This window comes from Drosophila hydei, unplaced genomic scaffold, assembly GCF_003285905.1.
Source record: "Drosophila hydei strain 15085-1641.00,03,60 unplaced genomic scaffold, DhydRS2 tig00000211-arrow-pilon, whole genome shotgun sequence".
Taxonomy (NCBI): Eukaryota; Metazoa; Arthropoda; class Insecta; order Diptera; family Drosophilidae; genus Drosophila; species Drosophila hydei.
The window spans coordinates 278,781-293,195 of record NW_022045685.1 but is presented as its reverse complement, the minus strand read 5'-3'; the positions used below and the strand labels follow the sequence as shown (position 1 = coordinate 293,195).

General features: G+C 44.2%; 1 protein-coding gene across 1 annotated transcript; it reads left to right on the top strand.

Annotated features, from left to right (window-relative positions):
- Positions 1–2,745: 2,745 nt before the first annotated feature.
- Positions 2,746–3,894, top strand: LOC111593046. Its single transcript, XM_023305616.1, has 2 exons — positions 2,746–3,042; positions 3,133–3,894. Exons 1-2 carry the CDS (start codon positions 2,976–2,978, stop codon positions 3,735–3,737), a joined length of 672 nt encoding a protein of 223 aa, XP_023161384.1. The 5' UTR covers positions 2,746–2,975; the 3' UTR covers positions 3,738–3,894.
- The last annotated feature ends 10,521 nt before the right edge of the window (positions 3,895–14,415 follow it).

Here is a 14,415-nt window from a genome sequence, read left to right as displayed (position 1 = left end):
AAAATAAATTTCAATACTAACTGAATGAGCCACGAGGACATTGACGTTGGCAATGATACGGTTGTTGGCGTGATTGTTGTTGCCATTGTTGCCGTTGTTTATTCCACTCATCGCCATTCGCTGCTCGCGTCTCTGGTCATCTCAGCATTTGCACGGCTCATTTGAGTACAAGTTGCTCTTTATTTATTTATTTTATTGCGGCCTCATTCGCGTTATGAACTCAATGGTCTGTGGACGTTATTTTCATAATTGCACTCTACAACAGTATCGACGGCAGCGAACAACACACCCGCCCCCAATACACATGTCCACACAACCGCCCGACCACCCAACCACCCACATCTACACCCCTAGTTAAACAGCTTCTTGCTTATTGTTGTTTCTTTTGCGATTGTTGTTGTTGCTGTTGCTGTTGGGCCTTTCATTACTCGCATTCCATTGATTTTGATGGTCTTTTGTAATAAAGTTTTGTATTGTAACTTTTTATATGCTTTCCTTCGCTTCGGCCAATAACCAAGATATTATCGCCAGACGCCGAGCAAAGAGACAGAGAAAGTATTATATAAAAAAGACAGTTCGTAGCAATCGGGGCATTCCCATGGACCGACCATTGATAGGTGATAAGCGACCGGAAGACATGTTGTCTGGAGAGCGCAGAGGACTGGCTGCTGGATAATCCGAGGCTAAGCTTACACAAATGTTGTGGCCTAATTTATCTTGAGTGGATCAATTCAGCAATAACAAAAACAAAACAGGAACAAAACAAGATCGATTTGATGATCGATTGAGCTGCTGGCTCAGCTCAGTTCAGAGAGGATCAGATGACGTGCCAGATTCCAGGTTTTTGTTGCCCATTGTGGCCGGGTGTGCTTTTGTTTGTCCACTGGCCATTGGATATGCTATCCATTTTCGAGGGGATTAAGACAAGTGCTGAGCCGGCCCACAGTTGGTTGCACAATGCCCAGTTGCAGTGGCAGTTGCAAGTGCATATGCCAAAACAAAGGGCATGCACGATCGACCTGCGATAAAGGGCTCAGGTCTCTCGTCCGTTTACCGACAGCCAGTCTACCGCGCATCCTCATGCCCATGCCCATGCTCATGCTCATGTATGGCTCATATTAAGCCTAAGTGCGGATTAGCCAAATGCTAATAGGTTTGCTAATGTGAAAGCACCGGCCACACATGCGGGGCCAGTTCGAGCCGGGCTTAAGGCTCTCGCACAATGATCGCGGCCAAGGTCCAGTGGCTTTTATTGTATGCCGCCCTTTCAAGAACGCAACTCCATTGTTCCATAAATTGCCAAACAATGCTGGCCATAGCGCCGGCGCTGCTCTTGCCAGTTTAAGACTTTGTTGCAGGCTCAGCTCTGTCTGAGCAAATAATTCTACAAGAAACAATTATGCTATTGTAATAATAATTGTAAGAAAACCAACTTAAATATGTGGCAAAGTTTTTATTACAATTTTTATTTTTTACTATTTTTAAACTATTTAAAAGTTCGAGTTGAGTTCGTTTTTATAATGAAAAACAAATTATATAAAAGTTGTAAGCATTGCAATTCAAAGATAAAATGTTAATTTTGTTTCTATTAAAATCATTAATTTCTATTCATACTAATTAAAATGATGTCTAAGCAAGCAAAAGTTTATTTTGTTTCAAATATTTCAAAATAAATATCAATTAAATTATTGATGAACTGCGCCTGAAGGCAAATCTTGGTGTTAACTACAAAAAGTCGCTTGCATATATTGATGCATCTATTTACAGCTAGTTGCCTGATCTTACTTTATATAGTTCTATATATATATAGGAAAAATGCATAAAAAACCCATTGCATAGCGGGGCTATGGCCAGGCTGAGTTATGGCTCAGTTAGCAGGAGAGAGCATAGAAATGTTACATTTTTTGTACAGGAAACGACATCAACGCGCGCTCTTTCCTCTGTGACTAAAGTGGCGTTTGTGTTTTTAAGCCAAAGCCAAGCGCATTTTAGTTAGTATTTGGGCACCCCCGGAACCCATTGGAAGTAGCTATCAAGGGTATAAGGTGCTCATGCAATATAAGCAACAGGCAGACAAAGGCGGCTAAAGGGTATGATGTGTTATAGATATATATGGCTTAGAATATATTTAGATATAAACGGCTTTAATCAAATTAGTTATGAGACAGTTTGACAGTTGCTACAGCTGCCCAGCCAAAGCCACCTCATATAATTACCTATTCTATCTAGTTGAAATTTGAGTCTATGAGGGCTTATGTAGCTCTGATAGAAAGTTTCACTTCAAAAATATGTAGAGAGAGAGAGAGAGTGAGGGAGAGAGAGAGAGAGATTCGTTAGGGTATTTACCAGGCGAGCACAGCCGAGTCGAGCACGCCTGATATATTTAGATTTTGTTGGTGCCTGGACACTGTCTAGTGCTTGGTGCACATTTTTATGGACCGGAATCTAGACGGGGCGGGCGGCACTAGGTTTCTAATCAGTGCAGCTTCCGTTTGCCGGGCCGTCAGTCAACACTGCGCGATATTTGTCAACAAGCGGAACTATAAATATGCATGAAGCTTTTTTTTCACCAGAAAACAAATTCGAGAAGGCAGACCGGCAGGCAGGCTGGCAGACAGGCGGGCAGGCGGACAGGGCTGGGCAGAATGTCAGCCCTGGCTGGCCAGTGGCTGTCGCAAACGAGCAGGCTTTGAAATTGCACTCAGGCAATATGTCAGAGAGTGAGCCCAGGGTAAACTCGTCTGTCGAGCATTTCATTTCATTCCTACTTTTTTTCTGGCACTACATCAATTTTTCGGACTAAGGGAAAATAACAAAAATCAACTTGGAAAAACAGTAGTAAATTGTGAACTGCAATAGAAAAGTGAATTAAACACATTGAACTAACTAGGCAGATACATCGACTGCACTAAATTTTGAAGTGGCAGCCTCCCGTAGTTGGAGTCCCTAGTAGTATCCTGATACCGATACAGAGGATGTTGCGTCAACTTCAATTGAGAGCCCCTATCAAGGGACTGCAGCTGAAACGCTCGTTGACCTACAGTGAGTAGAGCGGATTGCTTCCGTCTTCCTATCGCACTATTCTGATAATGTGATATGAAATTGATGTGCTCGTTTGTGCATTCTCTTCAGATTCCAAGCAGTTACAGCCATTTGCTTCGGTTGAGTTGGTTAAAAAGGAGCCGCATATCAAATTGCAACTAACGCCAGGACGCTACGTATCCCAGCTAATCGATAAGATTGCCCCAAAGATGGTACAGTGCAGCAATAACTTGCCATTGGGTTACTCCAACATGCACATGGAGCTGCCGATCTATGAGAATCGAACAAACATTAGGCAATACAGCGTTTGCTTAAATCCGCTGGAGCAGTTGCAGATAGAACAGGGCAAGATAAACCGTAACAGCAATGTGCCAATTGGCTATACAGATATGGCGGTGGATCAGCCAAGCAATACAGCCGTTGTTACCGTCGAGCACTCGCCAGCTGAGCAAAGCATGAAAAACGTTGGCGTCGCAAAGCCGCCGCCGCAGCCCAAGGCGCCGGAGCAGCCGGCACGGAAGATCCCACATTACAATCCACTTAGACGTCGCAGTAATGTCGATCCGGCGCGTGTCCAATATATAAAGGATAGATTTAAAGAGCGAAGCATGGAGACTGACACCAATAAACCGCAGGGTAAAAAGTTTATCTCGCGTACCACGCTGCATTCTGGTCGCTTGGACAAGATTGATTAGATAGCTCTCCATGAAGTCTCCCCGATTTTCCCGATTTTAGTTATACACGACAAGTCGAGTGTAGAACAGCATTCACCTTATGTTTTCAGGAATTTGACTTAAATATATTTGTTTGCCTATTGGCCAATTAGACTCGCACGAAAGTGATCTGTTCCATCGCTATTGCTAATATACTTTTTTATGGTTTCTATAAATACGTCGCATGACAGCTTTTTTGCCTCTATACCCCAAGACTTTTTAACTGGCAACAGCGACCCTCTACTAGGGTATAGAAACAACATAATAATCGGCCTCATCTTTAACTTGTTTAGCTGACCAATGCTGCTTGCCTCGTGCCCAGCTGGCAGCTGAAGTTTCTGATGGCCACGATAAGCCAGCTGAAACTGGTACAACAAATTCCAATTTGTTGGCGGAAGCGTTTAGTAAATCATTAAACTTGACCACGAGTTGAAATGCTCCTCCTAGTTAGCCCCGGCAGCGCTTCAACTAGCTCTCAGAGATTCTCTTAGATCTTCGATTTTGATGTGTTGTGGGGCGAGCTGTTGCCATATCTCAAGTACTTGTTGAGTACATGCCCAAAGTGTATGTGTTTCGTTGCTGTTGTTGTTGTTGTTGGTTCCACTTTGATCCATGTACCTGCCTCTGTCCAGTGCTGGGTTTTTTTCTTTTCTGTGTCGCTGTCTGTTGTCGAGTCTATTCAACTGATTCAACTAAGTGTTCCGCTTTCAGCTCGGTTTGATGTGCACAGCTACTTGTGCAGCTTTTTGCCGGTTACTTCTCATTGAGCTCGTAAAATCGCTATCCAGCTACCAACTTGACTCGGATCCATATCAACATTGCCCATGTAAGTGGAGATAAGAATAGGAGCGGGAGCGCAAATCGGTGCGCATACAAATCACACTAAACCGAATACGTCCAGGCAGCAGTAGCTTTGCCCCATCAGCAGCAACAACAACAACAACGACTACTGCAAGGAGTCAACTTCTGAGTTTCCCTTGAGTGCGCCCAACAGCAGCCGGCTCAATATCACAAAAAGTACCCGCAAAAAATCACATGGCAGGGCGCACGTGGGCATGGTTAGGGGGCGAGAGACAGACAGGCAGGGCAGAAGCACGAGCAGAGCAAGCTAAAAAAGCAAAAGGAAAAACTCAAAAAACACCAGAAGCAACAGCAACAACAACGAGCATATAAAAACAGCTGAACAAAAGCTGACTGACTACAAAACCAAGTCGAAACGAACGCGCGGTATCGACATCGGCACGCTTGGCGCTTGAGAGAGTTTTCGGCTCGGCTGGTTCGGGTTGGTGTTGGTGGCTGGTTGCGATTGACTTTGACTCCTGCTGCTATATATATCCTGTTTGTGCAGAGATTTAGCTTTGAGCTATGGATATCGTCGGCACTGCTTTGTATACTGCCATCGAAGCTCATCGATTCAGTCGTCGCCGAACCGAGCAGCAAGCCATGTGCCAAGAGACAGGCATGAGGCATCAGGCAGCAGGCATCAGGCATCAGGCATCAGGCATCAGGCATAAGGCATTGGGGGGCACGAGCCATTGGGCCATTGAGGCATTGAGTTATTGAGGCATTGGCATTCGGTTTGAGACTGGCCTGGGCCCCGCTTTCGAGTGTCGATGTCGATGTCGGTGCCGGTGCCGGTGTCGGTGTCGTGCAGCAAGTTGTACATGCTGTCAGTGCAGCTTTTTGTTGCCGTTTTTTAATTACATCCTCAACGAGGGGTGCATCAAGCATACGCCGTGTATGACGCGCCTTTGGCAATCGAGCAAAATAAAGAACAAAGGCACACAAACAAAAATACAAAAGTTAACATACCATGACTACAAGTTATACCCACACGTCTAGCAGCTCGCACAGGGTATGCACACGCCTCCCCTTCAGCTCTACTAAATTGCTTCTATTTGCATATTTTGTGTCTTATCTGCAATGACTCGTTAGTCGCTTGAGCTGGAAAGTTTCAGCAGGCGGCGCAAGGTCACCTGTAGCGGTGGCTGCCCACTCCTTGGCCAACAGCAGCGTTGTCTCCCTCAGACGTCGTGCCTGACGTGGCGCGTCTCTAGTTTATTGTAAAATTGTAAAATTCCAATAAATGCAGTTGGAGTCGACGCGTGAGTCGTCTTGCAGGCCTAGCAAAAGGTAAGCCAAAAAAATTGCGCCACCTTCAAAGCGAATATCGAAAAATTGGCCACGCGACATCGGTAGGAGTTGCTAAAATACAAATGATTCAAACTTGCGGCCAGCCCAACTGCATCTAGGCGCTATAATCTTAGAGTCACATTGAATAGAGCTCATATAAAAAAACTGATCTAACATGAACTGATCAAAACAGCAATCTTATCAAACATCGTTCGTTGATGAGCTCAGCTGAATCCTTGCCATTTCCTGTTTTACGATCTTGTTTATGTAATCTCTGTCATTTAAAGTGGCTCTGCGATGCAGCGCATTGAACTGTTTGAGCTGACTGAAAGCGAGTCAACAAATCCACTTGACCAGGCCAAACAAATTGACTATTGGCACCCAGGCACTCAGCTCAATTGTTCAAGGGATTGCGACGGAGACTGCGACTGGCGCAGCCAAGGCCATTATCGTCATCGTCATCATCATAGATTGGGTCGACCAAGGCGGTCATGGCAAGGAGGGGGCGGGCAGGTAACGGTAACGATGCGGCGCAGAGCAGTTGCTGCCGTTGCTGTAACGGCATCCTTTGCATCCTCTGCTGCTGCTGCCATTGGTACTTTGGGGATTTTGTGCAGATTTACATGCAAACAATCAAGATATGCCGGGCTTTCAAGCGACGCTATGCTGGGACCTGAATCTGAGCCAGGAGCCCGGGCCCAACACCCCCGCCCACGGCCCGGTAGCGCCCGCTCAGGTATCTCAAGCTGACAGTGAAGGTTGAATCAGTGATAGCAAAGGGATTGGCGGTCTGTGACCCGCACTTCACTGCCAATAGATACACACACACACACACACACGCATAGTTGATTGGAACAGGTGCAGTGGCAATGCCAAGTTTGTTTGCTTTACGCAGTTCTTTACCTTTGATTTGTCATCGTTTCATATATAAAAATACATATATATATATATATATATATATATATATATATATATATATATGTGTGTGTGTGTGTGTGTCTCCTTGTGTGATTTGCATGTTATTCGCAATGTTTATTGAATAAATATCTACACATGTTCCGCAGACTCCACAGCTGGTAATCCCCAACTCTAGCTCAATCAGAGTCAGTTTTTTCTGCTGCTTGCCATTTGTTTCACGTTATTGGCTTAATTCAATTGATGCTGAATGTTTTGCTTTTGGCTTTGCAATTTACTTTTTGCTTAACTCCTTCACACTCACACGCACTCGCACGCCCACTTGCCCTTCCACTGCCTCGCCCTCTCCTGCTGTGCCTTTGTTGTTGTTTTAGTTCAGGTTCACGTTGGCCTTGTGCATGTTTAAGGCGCGTTAATTATTTAATGCCTGTCACCCAGTGGCTAACACTCTGTGTTAAATGCAAATTGGCATTCTCACTGGACAGCGACAGCAAGCGCAAGGACAATAACAAGGATATCACACACAACACACTCGCACACACACACACAGTCCAGTTAACCCGTGTGACACATACAATACGAGCAGCAGGATAACACCGCGACATCAGCGCAGCACATCTGTAAAACTGACTATTAAAAAAGCAAACAGCCAAAGAAAAAAAGGGAAAAGGGCGAGAAAAACGTAACACATCAACAATGGCAACAACAACAACAACAACAGCAGCAGCAGCAGCAACAACTGACAGTCGAATAAAGCGTGGCCCAAAGTATCCCTTTTGGTAAGCAGGCATCCAGCTTGCCCAGACAAACTATACCACTGACCCGACTCAACAGCCCCACCCCTCCACACACACACACACACACACACACACACACATGCACGTGTAATCATAGCTGCTTTAACTGCGCATCAGGGTTGCATCTCATTGCGGCTAAGCGCATGAACTCCAAAGGCTGGGCACTGGGGGCTGGGGGTGCCTGCTGTGGGGGTTGCGGTTTCTTGGCTTTTGGGGTAAGGTCATAGTGCGCATGACAAGGCCTCTTTAAGCAAGGGGTAGTTGCCAGTCGCAATTAGACTACAATTTAAGTCTATTACAATTCTATTTTTTAATGCGTTCTCCAATTATGTTACAAATTACATTTTTTCAATTTTCGAGCAGCAAAAAAATGTTTGGCCTGCAGAGCTACTTTTATTTTGCAATTATATTAAAATTATATATATATAAAATATGTATAAACAAACTTTAATATACAATACAATTAAATTAACTTTTTTTAAATGCAAGCATTAAAAACACATTTTATATTTACTTGTTAAAAATTTACAATAAAACTAAAAATAAAATTTTTTTTGTTGTTTCACAACTTTGAGTTGGCAACACACCTTTGTTTGCTAACTTATGTAAAAGCTGATGATGGTTTTTGGTTGAGTTTGTCTTGACATTTTATTTAAAATAGATTTGTACTTGAGTAACACTTGCAATTTGTTGAAATGTTTACCATACTTTAATGCTGTTCGTCAAATTTATCGTGCACTTTGTACATTTCATGGACTTCATAATGATAAAGACCATTTGGCATTTGCTTGTATGGGTACGTAAACAAAGTAGAAATAGGTTTTTCGCGAGGAAAATCTACAAGTCTTAAGCGAAACACCATTAGATCCACGGAACATAACTGTTTGCGGCCTGGCGGAGTCACTAGTTTAAATAAACTCTAACAAGACGATGATCATGATTGTGATGATTTAAAAAATTAATCTGTTTGGCAACTATTAAATTAAAATCATATTTTAATAATAATGTCGTACAATTTTCTAACTAATAAAACTCACTTTATTGATATTAAAAGTATATTTTTGTACCTTATAATAGTATAAATTTGTGTTAGACTAAAATAAACTAGTCCAATTCAGAGAGAAATTAAAAATAAAAATACTTTAATGTAAATAGATGCTGATTGTACTTTAATTAATTATACTTTTCATTTTCAACAATATTTGTGTGACTAGTACTTTTATATATATATATATGTATATGTGTATATATATATACATGTGCGTCAGGCCAATCTAAAAAGAATAGTATTTACGAGTGTGTTGCGCGCATTATCATTAATTAAGGGGATTATGGAGCGTAGACGCTAGGCATAAAACCACAGAAAAAACACTTTCTACAACAACAACAACAACAACAACAACAGCATAAAAGTGCTGTGTTCTTGGTATTTTAATTGAGCTGAACGCATGCCAGCACTGATAACAAAGACATATGTGAGCCGGAGCCTCATAGGATATGGACGTGTGCGTGATTTAAGGCAAATCCCGAAAAATTCTGATAATTGACTTTGATGTCGACTGTCACCGACTGTCGGCAGCGTGCAACATGCAGTGTGTCTACAAGTTGCTTGCAACGTGCTGTCGACGCTGGCCGAGCCAGAGCTGCTGAGAAGGACCAATTCGACAGTGCGGAGCAGATTATATGGCCGATAACTTGGGCTAAATGTCCTGTTGTTTTCCTTATGCAGCACGCCGTATGCTCCGCAGACAGAGGCACAGGGACACGGAGACACTTCATGTGGCAGCCGCCGCGTCGCTGCTTTTATTACACAATGTCAGCAGCGACTGCGACGACACTTGGGTGCAAACGAGCCGATTATTGCCGCCTGATAATGCTCTAATTGCCCTGCAGCGACAACCAGTCGGCAAGCAGGGCTCCTACTGTTTGGGTTTTCGCCAGGAGATGTGAAAAGCAGCAAGCAGCAAGCAGAAAGCCAGAAAAAAAGGTGCCTCAAATCTGCACATCGCTTTGTCAGTTCTTTGTCTTTCGGCTGCGGGGACCATGCTGCGTCCTTAGCTAGCCTGCAACGGCTATCTGGAGACCTCTGTCACAGAGCGTAGGTGTTTTATTTGTCGTCCGCCTTGCTGCCTTGAACTGGGCAAGAGCACTTCATTAGTGTCGTGCGTCTGCACATGGCTAGATGATTGCTGCCCCTATCTCTAATTGTCTACAACTATCTTTATCTGAGCCTTGGCCCGACTCGACTTGACTCGACCCAGACCCAGCCAGACCTAGGCCCCGGCCGGTTCTATCACTAACCGCAGTTGGTCAGTTTCTTGGAAGCGTGTCGGCATTTCTTATGTTGCAACAGCTACTATCCAATTGATTTTTCATTTTCAACTTCTGACTTTTCCGGAATCCTGTGAAAGACACTAAATACACTTAAAAAGAAAACACATTTCGATCTGATTTGTCAGATGTTCGCCTCGTCTCATTTGCATCTCTTTCAAAGCTTAGACGAAGGCATCTGTGGAATGATTGAACTGTAAGATCTCAGCTAGACTAATGAACGAGGATAGATTTGGATTGCAGCTCCACTACTATCGTTTACTATAGAGAAATGAATCCGTTGAGCTGTCAGCTTAGCTAAGCCTATAAGCTAATGGGCCTGAAGCATTGGGCCCGGTCCGCACAAGTAGCAAAGGCGAAAAATTGAAAGAGCCGCAAGGGAAATTGATCTGATGGTCCCTTTAGGCAGGCTGTGGAGGTGGCCGAGGCTGCTGGGCTGCCGGGCTGCTGGGCTGCTTAAATGTCCAACAAGATTTGATTTTTATCGCAAGTATATTTGAATTTTATTGCGTACGAAATATTCGATACAATCAGTGGCCATAAAAAACGACTGGAGCCGTGTCCACGTCGCCTGCCAAATGGCCAGCCCCGCATAAGCCCGTCCATCCAATTGGGCAGCAGAGTGGGGCACGGCGGCAGTTGGAATTGCAAATGGACAAGGAGGACTTTGGCCCGGCTGGGTCCGACCGTCGATAAGGCGGCGACGTGGACATTTCTTGGCCACGTTGGCGTCATTTTCCACGCAATAAAATAAACATTCAAAACAAAATCAAACTAAACGCTGCATGTTGATAGCGCACGGTCTGTGTCCTGGCAGCGCTGGCTGGCTGACTGGCTGGCTGTCTCTTGTCTCTTGGGACCCAACCAAGCGACGCCTGGCCTGGCCACTCCCCTCCTCTCCCCAGTTCCCATCCATCAATGTAACACATTTAATTATACCCTGCAATGGCGCAGAACGGCTATGATAACTCTCCTGTAGTAGAAGCTCATGGTTTACCAAGTTTATGCTAATCATTGTGTAGGCCAAGAACAAGTCACTTAAGCTAATAACAATGAGCTGAAGTATTAGTTAGCTAATACTGCAAACAGATGAGGAAATTCTATTTTATATTCTTTCCCCATCAGATTGTCCAAGAGCGGCATCGTCTTTACTCTTCTCTTATCTGAGCGTATATCGAATGCCAAAAGAGTGTTTTATCTACAGGGTATCTGCGTAGTTTGTCACTTGCGCGTGTAGCATTCTTCCATTAGCATTATTTTATGCTCATTTTTATTTCATTTTGCATTTTTTTCTTCTTTTTTCTCTGTGCCTATCGCTGGTCAGCATCAGAGGCCGCAAAGCCCTGCCGAGTCCGCACCCAAATTCTTTGCCCAACTAATAGTTTGGGTAAACAAGACTCGCTGAACTGAAATGGAAGTGGAACTGGAACTGGAACTGAATGATTGTTGTGAAGGGGTTGACGCTGGTCAGAGGACATGCTTCGTTAGCTTTTGCGAGCCTGATTTAATAAGTTGGATAGCCCAATCGTCTTTCGATTTCTATTATCTGTTTAAAGGTCGGCCAAGGGGCAAGCACATCAAATGCGTTTTTATTGAGACTTAGAGCCAATGTGACAACTTGAATGGCCACCCACGCTGTGGCTAAGGGCCCTAAAGTGCCTTGGCCACAATGAGTGTGGGTCAGGGACTCGGCTTGGGGTCTGCTCTTGGACTTATGTTGATGGCCGGGCCCAGAGACAGATAATCGTAAAACGGCTGAAAGAGCGTTAGACAATAAGACAACAGGAACAGGAAACGACAATGGCGTAAGGTCTTTCTCATCTCTCGCTCTCGCTGCTTCAGTGTGTGTGGTGACATCAGCGCCCATTATAATTTGGGCAACGGACGGAGAACAATTACCAAGCGACCAAGTAGGTCCTACAGACAACAATGTTGTGCTCGGCCTTTGGCCACAGCTCCTGATTGCTTCATCGGCCAGCAGGAGCAGCGGCTACTGTGCCCAATGTTTCTATGAATCTGTGAGTTATAGGCTCAGTCACAATGGGTACCGACTTGCGACTTGCAGCAGGAACTGCTGCCTAGCTTGAGCCACATCTTTGATTTATATTGCGGATGCGCCTGGCACTTTGCAGCCGCCGCTGACTCTTGCGCTCGCTCTCAGCTCTAGCCAGAATTGGCATCTTATTCGGTCAGCCCAGCTGGCCCTGGCCAGCGCCAATTCAATTATATAAATCATGGAATCTCTGCGCGATGGAGGTTCGGGCATATCGCTTTTCAATTGGCCTGACATATCGAAATCTGTTATGATATATCCCTAAATCGTAGCACAATAAACGATTTTATGTGTGCGCTCATAAAAAATCAAAGCAGAATCAAAGCGATAAAAACGGTTAAAATTACTACCCCGAGCTTTGGCTAAACAGCCTCATTCGCACGCCGCGGCACACCCCCTCACATACATACACACATGCGCTCGTGTGTGTAGCCAAGGAAATTGTCATTAGACATGCCGAATTTATGATTCTTGTTTTGATTTTTTCCTTTTTTCTGGCATCAACTCCCTGCTGCCCCTTTCCTACAATTCTTTTTTTTTGGTTTTTTGGTAACCCTTCTTCAAGCTGTTGTTGCTGCTGCTGCTGCTGCTGTCGCACACTCACAAACTCATAAATTGTATAAATTGTTGGGCTATTATTTCTCGTTGCTGTCAGCGCAATATTGCGGAGAGGCAAGTGTCACAGGCGGCGAATTCGTTGCAGCCAGAGTGGGCGAGAGAGGCTGATACAGGGAACGAGAGAGACAGGCAGAGAGAGATTGAGTGAAATACATATAAGTCTATATACATATGTATATATGAGTACATATGTGCCTGGTCAGACATGTATTACATATCATTTGTCATCTTTTTATTATGTGTTTTTTTTTGGGAATTTTTCCCTTTTTTTTGGCAATTGACTTTGCAGCCTTGACTTACGCCAAATGACATAATTAAGCCGCTGGTCAGGTAGTCGCTGTCGACGTCATTGGATTTAGGGTTAGGTTAGGGCTTACACCCTAACCCTAGCGCTAACTCTACCGTGGGCCATAAAATATAATTCGCATGAATTCGTGGGCAAATCCTTTTTTTCTCCTTTTTTCTCTGCCCATTAAATTGCAGATTTTTGTTCGTTTTTTTTCCGGCGAAATTGTTGTCAAATTTCATACAATTCTTTGGCAATCGGTTTTTTGTCAATGCTCAGTGGGCTGTTTGCATGGTTAGAAAGTCAATTGGTTTATGATGCCAGCAACCCTCGCCAAGACTAGCAACTCAGCTGCGATCTAAACGTCAGCTAGACTGAGAACTGAATTCGAATTTTGCTGGGCAATCATCTGAGCCAGAGTTCTAGGCTTGATCAAACTTGAATTGTCTTTATCGTGCATCTGGCCAAGCGAATCGTTGCTCGAGCAGCTTCAGCTTAGGCTGAAGTCTGAAGGCTCACAGGGCTTGTGCTTGAAATAAATGAAATGAATGAGTCCAACATACGGCTCCACTCATAGATCAGCAAATGAGCACCAAAAGCTTATCAGATAGCAACTGCTGTCATATCAGCTATCAGGATTCGTTCGTGAAATGCAACGTTGCGTTTTAACATGTTGTCTTTGGCCAAGTTTCTGTTTAACACATATACATATCGTTTATTGTCCAAATCGATGACACTGACAACGAAAAACCGGCCACAATTTCCCGGTAATTAGACAGAGACACCAGCCCAAGGGCAGTTTATGGCCGGGCCAAGCTGAGCCGAGTCGGGCGAGTTTTGGGCTGAGGTTTTGCGGGTTGCATAGAGTTGAATCATCTTCTGGGTAAGTTCTACCTGCCATTGTCTGTGCCATTGCGTCAGGCCGCTGGCAACTTTATGCAATGGGCTCTGAAGTCAAGGCCACTGGCAGAACGCGACGGGACTCACATCGCCTCGCCACACTATGCCTTTCCTTGCCTTGCCTTGTCGACTACCTGACACGCTTCTCACACGCGGCCAAACTCTTTTCTTTTTATCGCCATCCTCATGGACTTCTTCTTTTTTGGCATTCACTCTCACTCCTTCCAGTTTCATGCGAAAAAGGATTCGAGTGAAAGGCTAACTGCGAATACTTCCCATTTGGCATTTGGCTAGCTAAGCAGCCGGGCAATAGAAACGAATATTTTCGAACTGCAATTGAATTGCAGGCCAAGCCGGACTAAGCCAAGCCAAGCCACTCAATGCTCAGTCATTTAACCGTTTTTATTTTCTTTTTTTTTTTTCGGAGCCATTTATTTGGCCGTTTATTTAGCAGTTTATTTAGCCGTTTCTTTTTATTTTTATGGACGCGCTGCAGAGCGTTCAGCATTTACTCTCCAGCAATTATAGTACAATATATTTCCCCAATCACCTTAAAAGAGAGAATCGAAAATGACTCCTTTGATGGTTCAATTAACGTAGTTTGCGCATTGCTCGTACCGAAAAATA

Bases quoted from the DNA above. Each gene is read 5' to 3' on its own strand.
- LOC111593046 (XM_023305616.1), top strand. From the start codon at position 2,976: ATGTTGCGTCAACTTCAATTGAGAGCCCCTATCAAGGGACTGCAGCTG. The intron at 3,043-3,132 runs GTGAGTAGAGCG...CATTCTCTTCAG, and splicing joins GAAACGCTCGTTGACCTACA to ATTCCAAGCAGTTACAGCCA.